Below are 23,538 nucleotides of genomic sequence, written 5' to 3' on the forward strand. Positions count from 1 at the left end.
GTCCACCCCACCTTCAAACACAACTTATTTACCGATCATGCCATTATGGGACTCATACGAAATGTTTCTGAAATTAGAGCACGAATCTTATATTTACTTTGATGGCCAAGTGAGTACACCAGAAAGACCCCCTAAACCCGAAATATTTACCAATACAGTTACAGGGGGCTCAAAAGAAAGGCGTTTGGGAGTAGAGTAAAAATTCGCCCAGGAACCCCAACAGGGGCAAACTTTTCATACATCAATGAGTGCTTTCCGATTAAAATTGAGTTTATCAACGATAAGGCACCTTTTTTATAGCCGAGTCCGTACGGTGTGTCGCAGTGCAGCACCTCTTTGGGGAGAATTTTGTACATGACCATGCATGGTATGGTTCCTCGTAAATGTCGCCAGCATTAAGAGGGTATAAACAACGCTTTAAATTTTATCCGAAGTTCCGCCAGAATTCGAACGCAGGCGTTCAGCGTCATAGGTGGGCATAGGCTACAGTAGCACGATGTCCACATTCAGGGCGAAGTGTCCCCACCCTAAATAGATATAAGAGAGTTAAAGAAGGCGCAGCGGAACGGGCCCTGTCCAGCTAGTATACCATATTTCAAAATAGCTGCAATGGATTAATAAATGATATATTTTTCTCCGTATTATGGCTAAAGTGGTTAACATATAAACCCGAGGTCGCGGGTATCAAAAGTTCGGTCTGACCGAACTGAATTCCTTTTTACTTGTTTTTTTTTTTTTTTTTAATTGTAGTAGAGAGTGATGTAAAGTACATCGTTATTTTTTAAAACTTGTCTAGTTTCAAAATAAAATATTAAACAACTGTTCCCTTTTATATATAATTAGCTGACCCGGGCCCCCTCCGCTGCGCCTTCTTTTACTTTATATGGAACAAAAGTTTCCTTGGAATGTTTATTTTCGCTAATTAAAGAGATTTTAGTGAAATACAATGCTACGAATATAGTATATCGCTTGACTAATTGTTTAACAATATAGGTGCCTTTGTCCGAATCCCATATGATCTTTATTGGTATACGAATTTTAGTTTGGATGTAAGGTGTACTCCATTCTTAAAATACTTTATTTTAGCCCGCTACTCTCATGATATCTGATTTAGGGGTGTTTTCGGGGATGAGGTGGTCCCCCAGGCACTTGGCCCTGAAAAAATATCTGCATCATGCCCCTCTTTCAAAAACCATTTATTTAAACCCCATATTGCCATTGGTTTAGGGGAGTTTACACGATGAGGCGTCCCCCAAACACATGGCCTACAATAGGTTATGAAATTCGTTTTCTAATCTTAAATCCAACATATTGGCATGGTCGAAAAATGTTTACTCTTTGGAGGGTGTTTTGGGGAAGGGGTGGTGCCCTAAAAACATGGTCCTCAATTTAGATATCAAATTCGTATTTTACTCCCAAATACCTTTATATGAGCCCCATTTTGCGATGGTCACTAAAAAATTGCTGCTTGTGGGGTATTTTGGGAAAGGGTTGACCCCCAGAAAATTGGTCCCGAAAGTGGGTATAAATTCTTGATCTACCCCCAAAATCCTTTCATTTCCACATTGACATGGTCGGTGAATATGGCCGATTTAGAGGTGTTTTGGGGATTAGGGTGGTCGCCCAAACACTAAGCCCGGAAAATATATTAGCAACGTGCTCTATTCTTATAAATCTATAAATCATTTCTTTGAACCCCATATTGCCATTGGCCTCAAAATTGGATATCAAATTCGTTTTCAAATCTAATTTTAACTCCTTATTGCAAAAGTCAGCAAATATGTCCGGTTTGGGGTATTGGCGCTAAGAACTATGAATATTTAGTTTCACTCTCTTTAAGACCCAAATTGTCTTGGTGAACAAATTTGTCCTATTTGGGGGTTGTTATGATGGTGGGACGTCCGCTAGACAGCTGGCCCCTAATGTTGATATCAGATACGTGGTTTACTCCCACATACCTTTAATTTGAGCCCCATATTTCCATAGTCGGCAAACATGACCGGCTTGGGGGTGTTTTGGGGAATGGGTGGCCACTCAGTGAGTTAGCCTGGAAAAAAATATATCGGATTCGTGTTCCACTCTAAAAACCCTCTTATTTGAGCCTCATATCGCAATACTCAAAAAATACTTACTATTTGGGTGGTGTTGTGGGGGTGGGGTGGCCCCATAGACACTTTTCCCGATAATTGATATCAAATTCGTGCTTTACTCCCAAAGACATGTCATTTGAGCCCCATATTGCTATGGTCGTAAATTTGTCGCCTTTGGGGGAAGTTTTTGGTGAGAGGCGTCCCCCCAAACACTTAGTCCCATATTTGGATATCAGATTCGTATTCTGCATTTAAATGCCATTTATTTAAGCCCCATATACCCATGGTCAGTAAATAAGTCCAGTTTGGGGGGTGTTTTGGGGAAGGGGTGGATCCCCAGAAACGTGGTCCCACATTTGGATATCAGATTTGTATTCTACTCGCAAATACCTTTCATTTGAGTCCCATATTGCCATGGTCGATAAATATGTCCAAATTGTCGTGATTGGTCTAAATATACGTTTGGTAGGTTTTAGGGTGGAGCAGCCCCCCTAGGTACCCTATCCGAAATTTGGATACCAAATTTTTATTTTTAGGGTACTAAAGGGTGATTTTTTTGAGGTTAGGATTTTCATGCATTAGTATTTGACAGATCACGTGGGATTTCAGACATGGTGTCAAAGAGAAAGATGCTCAGTATGCTTTGACATTTCATCATGAATAGACTTACTAACGAGCAACGCTTGCAAATCATTGAATTTTATTACCAAAATCAGTGTTCGGTTCGAAATGTGTTCAAATTTTGACAAATTTTGTTCAGCGATGAGGCTCATTTCTGGTTGAATGGCTACGTAAATAAGCAAAATTGCCGCATTTGGAGTGAAGAGCAACCAGAAGCCGTTCAAAGCATACTGAGCATCTTTCTCTTTGACACCATGTCTGAAATCCCACGTGATCTGTCAAATACTAATGCATGAAAATCCTAACCTCAAAAAAATCACCCTTTATATGAGAGCACACAAAATTTCGCTTAAATCGCACCACCCATCTCCGAGATCTGGCGTTTCTGAAAATTAGGCTAAGGGGCGGGTTCGCCCCACCTTCAGATATCAAAAAATATAGTAGCCTATTTTCACCACGGGGTAATTATGCACCATCTGTGAAAATTTCAAGAAAATCGGTTCAGCCGTTTCTGAGTCTATAAGGTAAACACAAACTTACAAACAAACAAACCTACAAACAAACACAAATTGATTTTTATATATAAGATTAAGTAAAAAACAAGTAAAAAGACGTTAAGTTCGGCCGGGCCGAACTTTGGATAACCACCACCTCGGGTATATATGTAAACCACCTTTCATCAAAATTCGGTGAAAATTTCATACCTTATACTCATATACCTCATACCGATCTGAACTATATACGACACGGATGTCGAAAAGCCGAACATAAGTCGCTGTGTCAAATTTCAGTGAAATCGGATTATAAATGCGCCTTTTATGGGGCCAAGACTTTAAATCGAGATATCGGTCTACATGGCAGCTATATCCAAATCTGAACCGATTTGGGCCAAGTTGCATAAACATGTCGAAAAGCCTAACACAAAGTACTGCCCCAAATTTCGGCGAAATCGGACAATAAATGCCTCTTTTATGGGCCGTAAACCTTAAATCGAGAGATCGGTCTATATGGCAGCTATATGCAAATCTGAACTGATCTGGGCAAAATTTAAGAAGGACGTCGAAGAGCCTAACCAAACTCACTGTGTCAAATTTCAGCGACATCGGACAATAAATGCGTCTTTTATGGCCCCAAAACCTAAAACCTAGATATCGGTCTATATGGCAGCTATATCCGAATCTGGACCGATCTGTGCGATATTGCAGAAGTATGTCAAGGGGCTTAACTTAACTCACTGTTCCAAATTTCGGCGACATCGGACAATAAATGAGCATTTTATGGGCTCAAAACCATCAATCAAGAAATCGGTCTATATGGCAGCTATATCCAAATCTGGACCGATCTGAGCCAAATTAACGAAGGTTGTCGACGGGCCTTACACAATTCACTGTCCCGAATTTCATCAAAATCGGATAATAAATGTGGCTTTTGTGGGCCTAAGACCTTAACCGGAGGATCGGTCTATATGCCAGCTATATCCAAATCTGAACCGATCTGGGACAATTTAACGAAGGAAGTCGAAGGGCCTAAGACAACTATTTGTCCCAAATTTCAGCGAAATCGGGTAATAAATGTGGCTTTTATGGGCCTTAGACCCTAAATCGGAGGATCGGTCTATATGGCAGCTATATCCAAATCTGGACCGATCTGAGCCAAATTGACGAAGGATGTCGAAGGGCCTAACACAACTCACTGCCCCAAATTTCAACAAAATGGGATAATAAATGTGGCTTTTCTAGGCCTAAAACCCTAAATCGGCGGATCGGTCTATATGGGGGCTATATCAAGATATAGTCCGATATAGCCCATCTTCGAACTTAACCTGCTTATGGACAAAAAAAGAATCTGTGCAAAATTTCAGCTCAATATCTCTATTTTTAAAGACTGTAGTGTGATTTCAACAGACGGACGGAGATGTCTAGATGGTCTTAGATTTTTATATATACTTTATAGGGTCGGAAATGGATATTTCGATGTGTTGCAAACGGAATGACAAAATGAATATACCCCCATACTTCGGTGGTGGCTATAACAACATAACCAAAACAAAATCATTCAAGTAAAACATTTGGGTCATTTGAATAGCACATCCTACGATATTATCTGTCTTTGATTCAAAGTTATTGATGAACGTTCACAAAACTGTACCTTAAGCAAAAAGAAGTTATAAGAAACCCAAATGTTGCAAAATGGGTCGAGCTATGTCCTTGAGTGTTAAAGAAGGGGCTAAATTTTGGCCTATAATGAATATGGTCTTTGGAGCTCTATCAGGCTATAGATCGATTCAGACCATATTTGACACGTATGTTGTGCCCTATTGTGACTCAAGATCCAAGGTCGGTTTATATGGCAGCTATATCAAAACATAGACCGATATGACCCATTTACAATCCCATCCGACCTACACTAATAATAAGTATTTTTGCAAAGTTTCAAGCGGCTTTACTCCTTCGAAAGTTAGTGTGCTTTCGACAGAAAGGCGGACGGGTATGGTTAGATCAACTTAAAATGTCATGACGATCAAGAATGTTTGTACTTTATGGGGTCTTAGGTTCTATTCATGTTAGTGGTAGTGTATATTAAAATTGAAGAGTATGCCAAAGTTCGTCTCGGCCGAACTTAATGCCATTTTATACTCTCCACCATAAGAAGGGGTTAAACTAAGTTAGTCATTAATTTTGTAGCACATCGAAATATTGATCTGAGGCACAATAAAGTATGTATATCCTTTGTCGTCTTGACATTCTAAGTCGATTTATCAATGTCCTTTCGTTCATCCGTCTGTCTGTCGAAAGCACGCTAATTTTCGCTTTAACTTAAGCGCTGGAAATTTTGCACAAATACTTCCCATTAGAAAGTTTTTATATATGTAGCTGTTTTGATATATGTAGCTCCTTTATAAACCGATCTTCCTATTAGGGAAGGTTGGCTGGAGTTGTAAATGGGCCATATCGTTCGCTGTTATGTAGCTGATATATGTAGCTCTATAAAACGATCTTACGATTTGGCTTTTTGAGCCGTTATGTTAGTTTAAAAAGATGGTGCGGATATTAATCCGCCCTATGCCACTATGGACATATACCTTAGTCAGTAGTCGGCTTGTTGTGCGCCCTAAAAAGAGTAAACTCGAAAAAGAAAATTTTAAGTTAGGAATTCCGTGCTACTTACAAAATCCTTAGTTATTTTCCATACCACTCCCCTAAGTTGGTTCATGTATGGTATTGTGCATCGGTGTCTTTTAGCCGCGAAAGTCGGGCAATGACATAGAAAATGCGCCGGCGTCTCATGATTTGCCCACATGCCCTATACATGTTATCACTCGCCGCACTAATTTTGCATAATTGAGCTCGTAGTAATATGTGTCCCGTTATGGTGCCAGTAGCTATACTGACCTCCTCCTTACTTCCATTCAGTAAAAGCATCGTCCTCTCGCGATCCGGATCACCCCATAGAATTTTCGTCATCCTACGCGCGTTCGTCGCCCCTTAACTCGGACTGCGTCGACCCGAACGGCTTCGGATTAAACAAGTTTATTGTCGGCAGTCCTCTGGCCTTTACCGCCTAATCGTCTGTCCTTTTATTCCCCCTTACTCCGTTATGGCCCGGCACCCACACAATGTGGATTTTCCCATCCTCAGAGAAGGCGTTAATCTCCTTCTTACACTGCAAGACTGTTCATGACCTTACCGTCCTGGTTACTGTCCGTAAAGATGCTCATACTCGACGTCCTCGCGTTCGCACCATGCGACCTCACTCATTCCTTGATCGCCCGGATCATCGCCTGCAGGACCGTATTATGGTTAGGCAGTCTTAAACAGATGTCAGTCCTTGGGTTCTCAATGTAGACCTCCAGGCCCACTCTGTCCTCTAGCTTTAATCCATCAGTGTAACATGATATTCCAGATGGCAATACTAGGTTTCCGTCAGTCCAAGACTGTGCCGTGAGAGCAGTGCCTCGCACTCTATCTCCGATCGGAAACCTATTCCCTTCCTTCCAGGTTTCCTATCGTCGCCTCGATTATACCGCGATAGTATGAGCTGCTCCCATCCTCAATCCATTCGCCCATCGCCTTAAGGCTGATAGAGGCTGTCTCACACTCAATCTGTATGCAAATGTCGGTCGGTAGAATAGTCTCCAGTGCCCTAGTGGGTGTGGTCCTCATCGCTTCGCCCTTGACAAGAAAACATGTTCTCTGAATCTGTTGTATGGTCCTTACGATGCACTTATTCTCCATAGTAGCCCACCAAACTACTGAGGCGTAAGTAAATATTGGTCTAATCACGCTTCTGGAAAGCCAGTGGACTATCCTCGGACTGAGGCCCCATTTCGTTCCTACGGCACGTTTACATAGTGACCAACATCTGTGAGCCTTCTCAGTACGCTCCTGAATGTGACACTTCTAATTCAGTTTCCTGTCCAAGATCACACCTAAGTATTTGACCTTGTCAGATATCGAAATCGTCTTATTGAGGAAACGCGGTGCGTTAAATTGTCCCACCTTTAGGCATATTTCTGCCTTCTCTGGGTTAACATTGAGACCCCGGGGTCTAGCCCAGTCATATGCTATATGCAAGACCCTTTCGGCCCTTCTGCATAGCTGGTTCGGATCCTTAATCCTAAGAAGTATTATATCATCGTCTGGATAACATACGGTATCAAATCTCCCCTCAGTCAGCATCCGTAATAGGTTATTTATGGTGGTCACCCAAAGAAGTGGCGATTTTCACTTTCTTGCTACTATCTCCCATATTTTAATGTCGTGGGACTCGCAATTTATCCATCTGTTCCTTAGCATATGGTTTATCCCGTCTCTAAGGACCAGGTCCACCCGGTACTGGTATAAGGATTGGATCAATGTGTCGTCTTGGGATTGAAGGATTCCTTTTTTAACACTACCTCGTGCATAAAAGGACATAGGCATGCTATTTTATTTGAGCAGTTCGCTGGTATCGCATTAGTATTCACAATACGTTCCATGGCTTTGAGTAGAAAGGACGTGAGGCTTGTAGGTCTGTAGGCCTTTGGTGGCGTATAACTTGCCTTGCCGGGCTTGGGTATAAATATCTCGCTTGCCTCCTGCCAGGCCTTCACAGTACATGCTGAACACGCTGTGAAATTATTGGCCAGGTGGGTCGCCTGATAGTCGGCCTTCTATTGCAGTAACGCCGGAAATATTCCATCAGGTCCGGGTGACTTAAATGGTTTAAACTTCCAAGACTTCCTTTACCATAAATTCCGATCAACGTCATTATTCCATGATTTCGGTGTCATTTCCGTATCAATCCATTATCCATTGTTTGCATGTAAAGAGATACCAGGCAAAGAACTTGACCTATTGAATCCATGGTGGATGGTCTAAAAGATTCACCCCGGCTGAACTTAGCAGCCTTTTACTTGTTACTTGTCAAAATTAAATTCAATATCTGTGAACGTCTTTTTATCAAAAAAAAAAGCATATTCCCATGCCAAAAATTTAAAATTTTTATTTTCCAATCGTTTTTTTTTAATTTTTAAAATCGAAATGATTTAAATATTATAATTTTTCGAATAATCGCACATAGTTTCATGCATACTTCCCTTGTTAACCCCAGTAGCCAAAAACAGTTCACGCACTTACTCACTTATGTTTTGTTTTGTCCACTCGAAAGTATGCTTCAATTTATCTTACATTTCGTTTTTTCGTCTCTCCCTTTTCAAAATTTTTATAAACAATTCGCAATTGCGGTAAAAAATTTAAAAACCATTTTGTAATTATTGACTTTTGTTTTTCGATTGCAAAACACGCAATGTATGACCAATAACAATTAGCTACTTTTATTGGGAAGCGAAAACAATAATCACCAGCATATGCAGATGCAACAGAGAAATCGCGGCAATGCACAAACACGGCGCTCTATATGTGAAACACTGAGCGCACCTCCTCCAATAGCGGTCGCCATTGAGCCATCATGCCGTAGGCACTCTACAATGTCGTATATGGGTGTAAATGTTCAACATCCCTTAGTTATTAAAGTGACTAGAAAGAAAAAAAAAAACACATTTTTTATTACAGAAAATATTGTTTTTCGCTTTTAAAGGATTTAATATTTTTATTTTGGTTATTATACCCTCCACCATAAGATGGGGGGTATACTAATTTCGTCATTCTGTTTGTAACTACTCGAAATATTCGTCTGAGACCCCATAAAGTATATATATTCTTGATCGTCGTGACATTTTATGTCGATCTAGCCATGTCCGTCCGTCTGTCCGTCTGTCCGTCCGTCCGTCCGTCCGTCCGTCCGTCCGTCCGTCTGTCTGTCGAAAGCACGCTAACTTCCGAAGGAGTAAAGCTAGCCGCTTGAAATTTTGCACAAATACTTCTTATTAGTGTAGGTCGGTTGGTATTGTAAATGGGCCATATCGGTCCATGTTTTGATATAGCTGCCATATAAACCGATCTTGGGTCTTGACTTCTTGAGCCTCTAGAGGGCACAATTCTTATCCGATTGGGATGAAATTTTGCATGACGTGTTTTGCTATGATATCCAACAACTGTGCCAAGTATGGTTCAAATCGGTCCATAACCTGATATAGCTGCCATATAAACCGATCGTGGGTCTTGACTTCTTGAGCCTCTGGAGGGCGCAATTCTTATCCGATTTGAATGAATTTTTGCACGAAGTATATTATGATATCCAACAACTGTGCCAAGTATGGTTGAAATCGGTTCATAACCTGATATAGCTGTCATATAAACAGATCTGGGGATTTGACTTCTTGAGCTTCTAGAGGGCGCAATTCTTATCCGATTGGAATGGAATTTCGCACGACGTGTTTTGTTATGATACCCAACAACTGTGCCAAGTATGATTTAAATCGGTCCATAACGTGATATAGCTGCCATATAAACCGATCTTGGGTCTTGACTTCTTGAGCCTCTAGAGGGCACAATTCTTATCCGATTGAAATGAAATTTTGCACGACGTGTTTTGTTATTATATCCAACAACAGTGCCAAGTATGGTTCAAATCGGTCCATAACCTGATATAGCTGCCATATAAACCGATCTTGGGTCTTGACTTCTTGACCCTCTGGAGGGCGCAATTCTTATCCGATTGGAATGGAATTTCGCACGACGTGTTTTGTTATGATACCCAACAACTGTGCCAAGTATGATTTAAATCGGTCCATAACGTGATATAGCTGCCATATAAACCGATCTTGGGTCTTGACTTCTTGAGCCTCTAGAGGGCACAATTCTTATCCGATTTGAATGAATTTTTGCACGAAGTATATTATGATATCCAACAACTGTGCCAAGTATGGTTGAAATCGGTTCATAACCTGATATAGCTGTCATATAAACAGATCTGGGGATTTGACTTCTTGAGCTTCTAGAGGGCGCAATTCCTATCCGATTTGGCTGAAATTTTGTACGACGGATCTTCTCATGACCATCAACAAACGTGTTTATTATGTTCTGAATCGGTCTATAGCCCGATACAGATCCCATATAAATCGTTCGCTCTATTTTACTTCGTGAGCCCCAATGGGCGCAATTCTTAAACGAATTGGCTGAAATTTTACACAGGTCTCCAACATATAATTTAATTGTGGTCCGAACCGGACCATATCTTGATATCGTTTTAATAGCAGAGCAACTCTTTTCTTATATCCTTTTTTGCCTAAGAAGAGATGCCGTTAAAAGAACTCGACAAATGCGATCCATGGTGGAGGGTATATAAGATTCGGCCCGGCCGAACTTAGCACGCTTTTACTTGTTTTATTTTTAGTATAAATGTGCATGTTTGACGTAGTTTACATTTTGTATATTGGCGTTACCCCAACAAATGTAAGGGGCTTTTCGAAAAATAAATAGTTTGAAGTAACTTTATTTTATATTTTTGTAGAGCTTGTATTAGCAACTTTAAAAATTTACTTAAAACTTTTATTTAAATTTAAATATAAGTCTGGGGTAGATATAAACTTCGTAAAACTTCCAATCTCTGACACCCAGTTGAGATGTTTTTCTCCACTTGATCACACCGTCGGAGTTTTGGTCTTCCTCTTCTGCGTTTTCTTTAACAATCGACTTTAAAAGTCTTCTTCGCTGGAGCTTCTTCATTTATTCTGACAACATGACCTAGCTACTCATACGTTGTATTTTGATGCGTTTAACTATGCGTCATCATACAGCTCACACAGATAAAAATAATTTTGAAAAACAACAACTTTGGTTGAAAAAAGTACAATGGAAGTTGTTAACTATAATTTTCTTGTAACAATTTATGTTGAATCTCAACGATCAAATTTTTTGTTGCAAGGCACTCTTTACAGTCCAACATATAACAACAACTACAATTAGCCGCCGCTTATGCTTTTCTTCGGCCCGTGATGTTTTTATTTTCTTTGTTTAGCTCGCGCTGCTGCTTTGTCTCGTTCGTTTTACTGCTCTCTACTATTATCTCTACTCTCCACTATTACCCTTAAAAACAAATTTTAATAATTTTGGCGCCGCAGAGGATTGAACTCATGATCTTATCTCTTACCGATAAGTTTCTCAATTAATTAAATTTAAAAAAGGTAAAAACTCTATTTTTTTAATACGAAATTCATATTTTTCATGCTGAATTTTCGAAATAAGTTTAATGAAAAAAAAAAAAAATTTTTTTTTGACCGACCGGGGGACTCGAACCTGTGTTTGCAAGTCATGAACGGCATGGGAATTTTGTGGGCTATATGGTAGTACGCCTATTTTAAGAACTACCTCAACTAAAGAATTTATTGAAAGTCCACAAATTTTCAATAATTTTGTCTGCCATGTCTCTTGTTGGGACTTACTTACGTACTTCAACAAATAATGTCTTCGATTCAATGCTAAAATTTGTTGAAAATTTAAAATTTCACATATAAATTTGGTTGTTGTTTTTTTCTAAGAGTTTTTTTCTATGCGTGTTTCATACGACGCCTATATTATCTATGAACGCGGACCGGTCCATATATTTTAGGAAAGATCTTTCTCTGAAACATTGCAAGTACTGCTTCATCTTCTTCTGCAAATACTCATGCTTCGGGGCCATACATCAGCATGGTTAATAATTTTCGTATGTCGGAAGGTGGTTTTTCTGCTGAACTATTTGCTAAATCCAAATTAGCATCTGTTACCTAATATTATCCTTCGTTTTATTTCAAAACTAGTGTAATTTGTTTCAATCACGGCGGTGCCGAGGTGGATAAAGTTGCTGACTATCTCAATGTTGTAGTTTCTCACTTACTTAATTTTCTTTATCTCATCGGGCTTACAGGGATTTGTGGAAGTTGATATCATCCACTTTTTCTTATCTCCGTTTACTGCCAGACCCACTTTCGTTGATTCTCTTTCGATACTTTCAAAGGCTGCAACTGCTTCTTCCGGTGACCGACTCATAACATCGATGTCATCTGCATAGTCGATTAGCATATGTTCTCTTGTGAGTAGTGTGCCATGTATATTCACACCCGCATCTCATATAGTCTTCTCCAGCAGAATATTAAAGAGACCACACGACAGCCGTTTTCCTGTCTGGGCGTATATCAGCAGCATCATCCTGCAAAGTCGTATCAGTTTTGCAGGGACATGGCCTGAAATACATTTGAACGTATAGGGCTGTCGGTGTCGATTAGACTTTTTTTGGGCCTTTCCAGAATTAAGCGCAGTGTTAATATCTGGTCTTTGGTGGATTTACTTGTCAAGACCTTAGTCGTCTAGACATCCACGTTGGCTAGATTAAAGCGCATTGTGATTCCTCATCTTCCCTCTTCTCCTTCCGATGAAATCACTTCTCAAAGCAAACCGTCTTTTAACGTACTTTCTGGAGTCACCCAGATGAAAAATCAAACGCCTTGATCCTGCACGCATTTACGCCTCTCAGTTCTCCTCCTATCGATCTCATGACACCACTGATAGATGTTACATTTCAAGTGCCAATATGAGACATACGTTTACTTAACTTATAATATCCTTTTTTAATTCCGATAACAATACTCAGATGTGCCTTTTCCATTAACAACAGACTATCTTTGTTCGATTTCGAGCGTTCATCTCACAAAAAACTTTTATTTGTTCACATCCGGCTGTTGAATTCCAACCATTTAATCATGTATCCTTATAACGCTCCCTTATTTCATTGAAAATTTTCGATAGTGTTGGGTATATGTCCAATATTGACACAAGAGCAAGGCCTATACATGATCTCGCAAGCACGGCCTTCTCATTTCTTATAATATCCTTAAGTCCGGGAACCCAGAATAAAGCCAGATTATGATTCCTATGAAGGCAATTTAAGACCTCTCGACAGCGATCCAACAAAACCTTAGTTCTTATACTCGTGCTAACTAAAACCTTCAACGCTGCTTGCCTATCGCTGTAGATACAGATGTTAAATCGATTTATACCTCTGGAAAGGATAATTTTTGCCGCCCTAGTTATCGCCAAGACCTCTGCCTGTAAAATTCTGCAGTCATCACGCATTCGAAATGAGACGTTGATGTCAAGTTCACCGCAATATATTCCACAACCGGTCCCGTTCTCCATCTTAGATCCATCTGTAAATATATTAATATCCGTAAAGCTAATTCGCCCCTTTAGTCATTCCGTGAGAGTCGGTATCCTAATATATAGTCGGCAGCCTATTATTTCCATTCCTACTTGTAAGTTTGTCTGCAGATCTTTCAATGTGCTGTCCAATTCACAGGAATGTCTACCTAAACAGGTAAAGCTGTGATCATCCGTCACTGGCCACCAAACATGACAGCCATACGTCAGAACTGGCCATACCATCGCCGAGTACAGCCAGTGCATCAAAGTAGGTCGTAGACCTCACAAACTTCGAACTATCACCCACACCTGCACCCCATAATGACCGCTCAATAGCAAACATATGCACATTGTTAAAGGCTCCTTCAATATCGCTATCACACACACCTGTACCCCATAATGCCCGCTCAATAGCAAACATATGAACATTGTTAAAGGCTCCTTCAATATCCAAAAAAGTCGCCAAGGTGAATTCCTTATAATCCAGTATCCTCTCTCGATCCACTGATCTGTCCTTAATATATGTGCACTGGCATCTAGGAAAGTAAGACCCCCAAGTTTACTCCTAATGTGGAGTAAACTTGGGGGTCTTGTTAATATCTTAACAAATAAGGAGGTGAGACTGGTCGGATTAAAATCCTTGGCCGCACTACATTGCAGCTTCCTTGCCTTCGGTATAAACAGCACCTTAACCCTCCTCCATGATTGAGGTACATAAGCAAATTCTAAACAAGCTCTCATCAACACAATAAATCTTTCCGAAAGGCACTCGTACGGTACGTATGCGTACGATGCCTACGCATTTTCAGGTAAAATCCGCCCGGTTCGGGTGACTTGTAAGGTTCGAAAGAGTGTAAAGCCCAACGTACACTACCATAAGTAACAAGTATCCTCACCATATCAGAATCACCGTTCCCTTGCAAATTTGGAAATTTTGCCCATGAGCATTCCACTAAGGAACACATATCAATGAGTGCAGTCCGATTCAAGTTTACGCTCAATGATAAGGGACCTCCTTTTTATAGCCGAGTCCGAACGGCGTGCCGCAGTGCGACACCTCTTTGGAGAGAAGTTTTACATGGCATAGCACCTCACAAATGTTGCCAGCATTAGGAGGGGAAAACAGCCGCTGAAAATTTTTTCTGATGGTCTCGCCAGGTTTCAAACCCAGGCATTCAGTGTCATAGGCGGACATGCTAACCTTTGCTCTACGATGGCCTCCGTTCCCTTATCCCTAAATCTATTTCCGCCACTTCCTTGAGCCCAGAGCCCGGAAAATGTGTCACAAGCAAATTCAATAGAGTCTCACTAGGAGCTTCGGCCCATTCCCCATCCGGCTCCTGCAGATTTCCCGTAAATAGAGAGTCTTTGACCATTAGCTTCCTTAATCTTGAAGTATCCTTTATCGGACTGCACTCACAGATAAGTGAGAAGTTAGTCCCTGTTCCTTAGTCGAATGTTCATGGGCAAAATTTATATTTACATCTTTTATATGGGTTGCCCAAAAAGTAATTGCGGATTTTTTAAAAGAAAGTAAATGCATTTTTAATAAAACTTATAATGAATTTTAATCAAATATATTTTTTACACTTTTTTTCTAAAGCAAGCTAAAAGTAACAGCTGATAACTGAAAGAAGAAAGAATGCAATTACAGAGTCACAAGCTGTGAAAAAATTTGTCAACGCCGACTATATGAAAAATCCGCAATTACTTTTTGGGCAACCCAATGTTTGAGAGTTCCTCGATCAATCTGCCAAAGTTCAACCTTTTGACCTTTCTCAGTGCATTCTTATAAATTCTAAACTTTTCCATATAAGTTGGGACTCCAGGTTCAGAGCCTGGAGTCCCAAATGACGTCGTCTTATAAATTGGCTTGTCCGGTCAGTAGGTCGAAGAAGAAAAATGGGTTAATGGGAAACTTATATGGATAAGTTTAGAATTTATAAGAATGCACTGAGAAATGCACTCACGCCAGTCGTATTCTCTTTCGATAAACCTGGAGAAAAGGTGCTTCAGTCTCCGGCTAACCACAAATTCTCAGTGGCACTGTACGACTTCAAAACATCCTCCAATGCGTATACTGCACCCTCTTCATAAAAAGTTCGGACACTCCAGGTGCAGATATCGCCACTCCTATAGGTGATCACCACAAATGACCTATTACGGATGCTGACTGAGGAGGGATTTGAACCGTGCTATTTACAAAATCCTTAATTGTTTTCAATGCCACTCCCCTAAGTTGGTTCATGCCTGATATTGTGTCTCCACCTAAGTACCGGTGTCTTTTGGACGCGAAAGCCGGGCAATGACAAAGGAAATGCTCCAACGTCTCATCATCTTCCCCGCCTGCCCTACACATGCTATCACTTGACGCACCGATTTTACATAAGTGAGCTCGTAGTCCTATGTGTCCCGTTATGATACCAATAGCTAAACTGACCTCTTTCTTGCTTCCTTTCAGTAATAGCCTTGTCTTCTCATGATTTGGATCCCCCCATAGAATTTTTGCCGTCCTACTGACGGTTTCGCTTTCCACACTGTTGCATGCGCATTCGTCGGACTGCGTCGAAACGAAAGGCTTCGGGTTAACCAAGCTTACTGATGTCAGTCCTCTGGACCGTATTATGGTCAGACAGTCTAAAACAGATGTCAGTCGCTGGGTTTTCAATGTAGACCTCCAGGCCCTCTCTGTCCTCTAGCTTTGATCCATCCGTGTAACATGATCTTCCAGATGGCAATACTAGGGTTCCGTCAAACCAAGACTGTGCCGATGGCAGCAGTGTGGAAACCTCTCCCTTTCCTTTTTCCAGTTTTCCTATCGTCGCCTCGATTATACCGCGATGGTATAAGCTGCCCCCATCCTAAATCCTTTCTCCCATCGCGTTAAGTCCCATAGCTGTATTGGCTGCCTCACACTTAATCTGCATGTCAATGGGTCGGATATCTAGAATAGTCTCCAGTGCGCTAGTGGGTGGGTCCTCATCGCTCCGCCTATGCCATGACAACATGTTCTCTGAACCTGTTGTATGGTCCTTATTTTGCACTTTTTTTCCATAGCAGTCCACCAAACAACTGAGGCGTAAGTAAGTATTGGTCTAATCACGCTTCTGTAGAGCCAGTGGACTATCCTAGGATTCAGGCCCCATTTCGCCCACTTCAGTTTCCTGTCCAAGATCACACCTAATTATTTGACCTTGTCAGATATCGAAATCGTCTTATTGAAGAAACGCGGTTAATCAAATTGACCCACCTTCGTCTTCCTCGAGAAGTCTTCTCTGGGTTAACATTGAGACCTGTGGGTCTAGCCCAGTCATATGCCATATGCAAGACCCTTTCGGCCCTTCTGAATAGTTCGTTCGGATCCTTACCTCTTAGAAGTATTATAACATCGTCTGCATAGCAGACGGGTTCAAATCCCTCCTCAGTCAGCATCCGTAAGAAGTTATAATAGGTAACGGAACCCATGGTGGTGGGCAACCAAAATTTGGCTCGGTCGAACTCAGCCCGTTTTTACCGATTAATTCTCAACGCGAACTTAGGCAGAAACTGTGGCTTCATTGCTACATATCAAGGCTTGTGAATGCAAGATTAAACAGCGTCATATTAAAATTGAACTGCATACTATTTGTCATCAAGTAGCTGCAGTTTTTTAGATGTCTGACGTAAGGTGACACTTCATTCGCGTAAACATAACTAGTCGTTTCAAGGGGTGAAGGGAAAGTGAATCCACATAGAACACACCAGACTCTGCTGGTCGAACACCATACCATTCGGTATGGCGGATGGTAAAATATTTTGTAAATATTGTCTTTATGTTGGTTTTATGTATATATTCAATTGCAAATTTCGTAATTTTTGTATTGTTTGGATTTTGGTAATATTTTGCATGGCTAGTTCAGTTTGTGCATTTGCTAACTAAAGAGTGCAAGCTAAATATAAGATTGGTAATTAATTATTGTGTTTTTTTTTATCCCTTTGTGCAGAATCTTTCGGGCGATGATAAAAAAATCAAAATCATGCCCGCCCTTGAAATTGGTGGTAGCAAAAAGAGCAATGATCTTAAAATCGACATGAAAGACGACATGTATTCATCTTCACAGGAGGATTTGAAGAAATTACAAAATGATACCATCTTGAAGAGGATACCTCATGGAGCAGAGGCAACGACGGTTCTGGTGAGTCAATTTGTTGTTTAGCTAATTTTGAATATTCATCAACGTGTTTTTTCCAACTCTAGGTTGGCGCAGTTGATTTTTTGGAGCAACCAACAATTGCTTTTCTTCGTTTGGCAGAAGGTGTACCCATGCCCAGTCTTACGGAGGTCCCCATACCGGTACGTTTTATGTTTATCTTATTGGGCCCACCCAACTACGATTTGGATTATCATGAGGTTGGCCGATCCATTGCCACTCTTATGGCCAATGAATCTTTTCACGGCATCGCTTATTCAGCAGATGATCGCAAAGATCTGCTTTCGGCTATAAATGAGTTTTTGGACGATTCGATTGTCTTGCCGCCTGGAAATTGGGACCGACATGATCTGCTGCCCTTCGAGGAGTTAAAGGCCAAAAAAGATTGGATTAGATCTCGAAAAACCAAAGCTCTGCAAAATAAGAAGGAGCTCAAAGAGCTTAAGGAGAAACAGGCTGGCTCAGAGCTTACCACTGCCCTGGTCGAAAAGAAACCCGACGATGAAGATGATGATGGCGAAAAAAAGAAGCCTAGTCCTTTGGAGAAGACTCACAGGCTGTGGGGTGGTTTACGCAATGATCTTAAGCGCCGCTTGCCCATGTATCGCAGTGATATAATGGATGGTTTGAATACAGAGACTTTGGCTGCTACCATTTTCATGTACTTTGCCTGCCTTTCGACGGCTATTACCTTTGGCGGCTTGGCTTCGGATAAAACTCACAACTTGATTGGCATATCGGAGACGCTGTTGAGTGCCTCGGTGGTGGGAGTGATTTTCCACACATTCGCAGGCCAGCCCTTGGTTATAATAGGCACTACAGGTCCGCTGTTGCTCTTTGACGAAGCCCTAAACAATTTTTGCAAGGAAAATAATATTAGCTTTTTAACCATAAGAGCCTACATTGGAATATGGCTGGGCGTCATTGCAATTTTAGTTTCGGCTTTCGAGGGCAGTGTTTATGTGCGTCTGTTGACCCGCTTTACACAGGAAATTTTCTCGGCTTTGATTACATTAATCTATATAGTGGAGACAATTATGAAGCTGGTCTCGGTGTACAAGAAACATCCCTTGCTGGCCGACTATAATTTACCGCCACCTACAATAGCAGGTGGCAGACTGGACGGCGACAATTCTACTTTGGATACTTTGAACGACGCTCAAGATGGATCGAATGTGACAACAAATAATACCCTTGCCATCGATTTGGGCAACCAGGCTCCGTTGAATATGCCCAATACTGCCTTGTTCTGTACCATCCTAACATTGGGAACATTTACGGTGGCCTATTACCTTAAGCTGTTTCGTAATTCACACTTTTTGGGACGCAATGCTCGTCGGGCATTGGGTGACTTTGGTGTTCCCATATCTATAACGATTTTTGTTATGGTTGACTATTTCATACCTCAAGTTTACACTGAAAAGTTGAGCGTACCCGAAGGCATATCACCCAGTGACCCGGTAAACCGTGGCTGGTTGGTTAGCCTTGGCCCCGTAGAAACTTGGTTGCCCTTCTTGGCTGGCATACCTGCCCTCTTGGTGTACATACTCATCTTCATGGAATCGCACATATCCGAGTTGATTGTCGATAAACCCGAGAGGGGCTTAAAAAAAGGATCTGGTCTACATTTTGATATTGTTTTGCTGTGTTGCCTGAACACCCTTTGTGGATTTTTTGGTATGCCTTGGCATTGTGCTGCAACTGTTCGTTCAGTTGCTCATGTTTCTGCCCTAACAATTATGTCCAGGTAAGCTGCATGAGGTCTTTAAATATTGGCCACGTACTCCTTTAACTAATTCTCAATTCATAGAACCCATGCTCCTGGTGAATCGCCCCGAATAATCGATGTAAAAGAACAACGACTCTCTGGCTTTTTTGTAGCCCTAATGATAGGTTTATCCGTGACCATGGCGCCTTTGCTACGTCTCATTCCCATGGCTGTGTTGTTTGGAGTGTTCCTATACATGGGCGTTGCTTCGATGAGTGGTGTTCAGTTCTTCGAAAGGTATTTAGCATTGGTTCCTGTCAAATCACTGCAGCATCGTAATCGAATAAAATCTCTAAAATATTTAATGATTAAACTACGAGAAAAAAATAACTCACATGCTCCTTTATTGTTTCTTTCTTTCCTTCAGAGTGAAATTGTTCTTTATGCCTGTTAAGCATTATCCGCCCACGCCATATGTGCGAAAAGTTCCTACCTGGAAAATGCATATGTTTACGGCCATTCAAGTTGGCTGTTTGGCTTTACTCTGGGCTGTGAAATCCTCAAAGATATCGCTAGCTTTCCCCTTCTTTTTGGTGATGATGGTTCCCATACGCATGAAATTGGGATCAATGTACAAACCCCAAGAAATTGCTGCGGTAAGTAAAGCATATTACAATTAAACAAATAACAACATTTTGATACCCAATGCCATAGATATATTCATCATTATATTTTATTATAAATCCACTATCATATCACAAATATATCCAATTAATGGCTGATCTGGATCATATTTGATTCGTGTGCCGAAAACTCTTAAACAAGTAACAGTTTTTTTAAGGGATTAATTGGAAAATTATCCTATATTGCAGCGATATCTAAACATGTTCAGATCACTGTTTCGAATTTCAGCGAAATCGAATAATATAAGATCCGTCGGAATTCTTATCAATTTTTCTTTTCCGAGTTTTCAATCTTATTGCAAAATGTTCCCATTGTTACAGTAACTCTTTTTAAGCAAACAAAGAATAATGGATAAGAATTGTTATGCTATTGGAGATATATCAAATTATAGTCCGATTCGGACCATAAGTGAATTGAATGTTGAAGACCATAGTAGAAGTCATTGGGTTATATTTCACTCCATTCGAATGAGAATTGCGCCCTCTAGATGCTTAAGAAGTCAAGATCCCAGATCGATTTATATGCCAGCCTTATCAGGTTATATACCAATTTGAGCCATATATATCGCAGTTGTTGGAAATCATAACAAAATACTTCATGCATAATTTTAGCCAAATCGGATAAGAATTGCACCCTCTAGTGGCTCAAGAAGTCAAGATCGGTTTATATGGCAGATGTATCAATTTATAGACCGATTTGAACCATAGTAAGCAAAGTTGTTGGAAGTCATACCAAAACACTTCATGCTAAATTTCAGCCAAATCGAATGAGAATTGCGCACTCTAGTGGCTCAATCGCCACATATCACCCATAATTGCGGATGTTATAATGGACGATTCATTGGACGTTTCGATAAGAAAACTGACCAGGAAACCAAGGTTCTTGACGAAACATGTGGACGACAAATTCTGTGTCATTTAGAAAACGGCACTGGAGAATACACTCCAGGTAATCAACCCATTTGACAAGCAAATACAATTTACAGAACTACAAATTACTATACCTTGACACAATGGTGTGCAGACAGGAAAATCAGATCAAATTAAACTGGTTTAAAAAATATACAGGAAGACATTTCAACTTCCACTCGCAGTTGTTGGAAATCAACCTTCCCAGGAAAATAAAGATTAGTACGGCAACAAATTTTATTAAGAGAGTTTTTAGAACAATATACAATAAAATATTTCATAAGGAAAAAGAAAGGGAAATTCGCCATATTAAAATTAAATGAGTTGTCCAACAACATTATTGTTTTGGGATGGAAATGGACAATTCACCGACAATTCACGGAAAGGGACAATTCACCGAAAATATTCAAATCATCAATATACATAGGTGGGTTTTTCAAAACGCCTTAATTACTCGGAAAAGGGTGATTTTTAAGATCTATAGGAAAGTTAAAAAAAAACACATAACATACAGAAAAATGCATGAAATCTTTATTTGAATCGGTAGCATGCTGTTTGGCACGCGTTTTGATAATAAAATTCAATAATTTGCAAGAGTTGTTCGTTTGTATATAAATTATAGACTAAACTGAAGATGTTTGACAGTGAAACAAAATACGAAACGTTCGTGAGCTGTTTGAACCAGTGTTACCAAAGAAAGATAAGAACTAAAATCACCCTTTATATTCCTGGTCGTCTTAAAAATCTAAGACGATCTAGCCATGTCCGTCCGTCTGTCTGTTGAAATCACGCTTCAGTCTTCAAATATGGAGATATTGAGCTGAAGCTTTGCTCAGATTCTTTTTTTAACTGCTAGTAAAAAAAACCTCCATCACAAATTTACAACCTCTCATTTACAAGACTCTCAAAATGTTTTTCGCTCTCACGCTCTCCCCTACTTGCAAATGAAAGACTGTCTTTAAAAATTATTTGCAAATTTGTACACATTTTTGAGAACGCTTTTTCATTTACCATAAAAGTGTACGCGAAATCCAATTTTGTTAACAGAAGGTTAGTCCCCTCGATAAATTAGTGTACCGGTTAGTTATCAGGAACTGTATTTTTTCCAGATGAACCCTAAAGCTTATTCGCGAACATTTTATTTTACAAAATAGTGGAATAGCCCACATCTTACTGTGATACCCGCACAGACGAGCACATAATGTTGTCGATGAAATGTTGTTTTTGGGATCTGGATGTATTCCAAAATTGGACCAAATGTTGTGATTTTTAAATAGAGTTGTCACCAAAAATTCAACATTTTTCTATATCCTCTTCAAAGAATTTTATTCCCTTTTCATACCCTACACCACTTCTGTGGTACAGGGTGTGAAATTATTTATAACACCCATAAAGAAGATAGCTAGACCCATCGATAAGTATGCCGATGCATACAAAATAATTTTCTGATTCTATTTAGCTATGCTCGTCTGTCTGTACATGGTAATTTGTTTACAACGTACAGTTCAGAATTTTGATCCCATCGTCGTCAAATTTGGAACAAGCATCTTTGTTGGCCTAGAGACAAAGCCTATTGAAATTGGAAAAAATTGATTCAGATTTGAATATAGCTCCCATATGTATGTTTGTCCGATTTGGACTAAAATTGCAATTATATCGTCATTTGTAAACCGATTCTAACGAAATTTGTCACAAGAGAGTCTCTTATGAGTCTCAATATTACTGGTGAATTTGATAGAAATCGGTTCAGATACTGATATAGCTCCCATATATATCTATCGCCCAATTTCAACTTCTAGAGCCTTGGCAAGCGCATGTATTAACCGATCTTCTCAAAACTTTACAATACGCTTTCTTCTACGACTATCACGAAACATGCGGATTTTGGTCGAAGTCTGTTCAGATTTGGATATAGCTCTCGTATCTATATATTCGTCCGTGGTAATTTGTAGACCGATTCACATGAAATTTGGCACAAAGGATTCCCTTACGACTCCCGATATTGCAAAGAAATTGGTTCATATTCAGATATAGCCCCCATATGTATGTATCAACCGATTTTCACTTTTTGGAGCCTTTGTCAGCGTATCTCAAAATGTTGCACAATGTCTTTTTCTATGATTCTAACTGTGTATGTCGGTTTGTCCGTATATATTGTCCGTTCGTCTGAACATGTATTTGAAGTGTCGAAAGAAGCATTAAAGTGTTTAGGCTTCTTTAAACGGTGTAAGAATTGCTTCACTCCGTCTGATCTTCTTAACATCTACACCTCTTTCATAACACCGAAAAAGGAGTACAACTCACATGTATGAGCTGGAGCTTCAAAATCATCCCTGGAGCTACTGGACTGTGTACAGAGGCGAGCGATGGGGTTGATTGGGGACAGTGGGGTATCCAACTCTATTGCCTCCCTTTATTAACGTCACAATATGGGTTGTTTGGCGCTGTTCTATCGGTACATTCATGGTGTGTGTTCGTCTGATATTCGTCTTCTAATTCTGATGTGAGGATGTATATCAGGCATACTAGACATAATGTTATAGAGAGAATTCTTATTTCTCCCGAACCGTTCGTATGTAGAATCGACTTCCGGCTAATGTTTTTCCCACCCACTTTGACATCCAAAGATTTAGGACAAATGTCAATAAGCACTACACCCTTTCCCCCTCCAATTCCTGATTTCCTCTCACCAACGCAATGCACTGCATTCATTGGGGGCATCCTCTGTGCGTTGGCTGATAGAAAAAAAATATTTGCGTCCGATTTTGACTAATATTG

General features: G+C 40.2%; 1 protein-coding gene across 10 annotated transcripts in view; it reads left to right on the top strand.

Annotated features, from left to right (window-relative positions):
* LOC106094741 (anion exchange protein 3) overlaps positions 1-23,538 on the top strand; it is a 189,428-nt gene that overhangs the window by 153,755 nt on the left and 12,135 nt on the right. For 7 of the 10 annotated variants that reach the window (XM_059362994.1, XM_059363008.1, XM_059363004.1 and 4 more), the window contains 5 exons: positions 8,521-8,724; positions 17,254-17,445; positions 17,508-19,207; positions 19,271-19,465; positions 19,596-19,824. In XM_059362994.1, the coding sequence (XP_059218977.1) occupies positions 8,521-8,724; positions 17,254-17,445; positions 17,508-19,207; positions 19,271-19,465; positions 19,596-19,824 (2,520 nt within the window). The remainder of the gene's footprint in view (positions 1-8,520; positions 8,725-17,253; positions 17,446-17,507; positions 19,208-19,270; positions 19,466-19,595; positions 19,825-23,538) is intronic. The other 3 variants (XM_059363013.1, XM_059363022.1, XM_059363009.1) reach the window with 2 other exon arrangements.

Source organism: Stomoxys calcitrans, chromosome 1, assembly GCF_963082655.1.
Source record: "Stomoxys calcitrans chromosome 1, idStoCalc2.1, whole genome shotgun sequence".
Lineage (NCBI taxonomy): Eukaryota > Metazoa > Arthropoda > Insecta > Diptera > Muscidae > Stomoxys > Stomoxys calcitrans.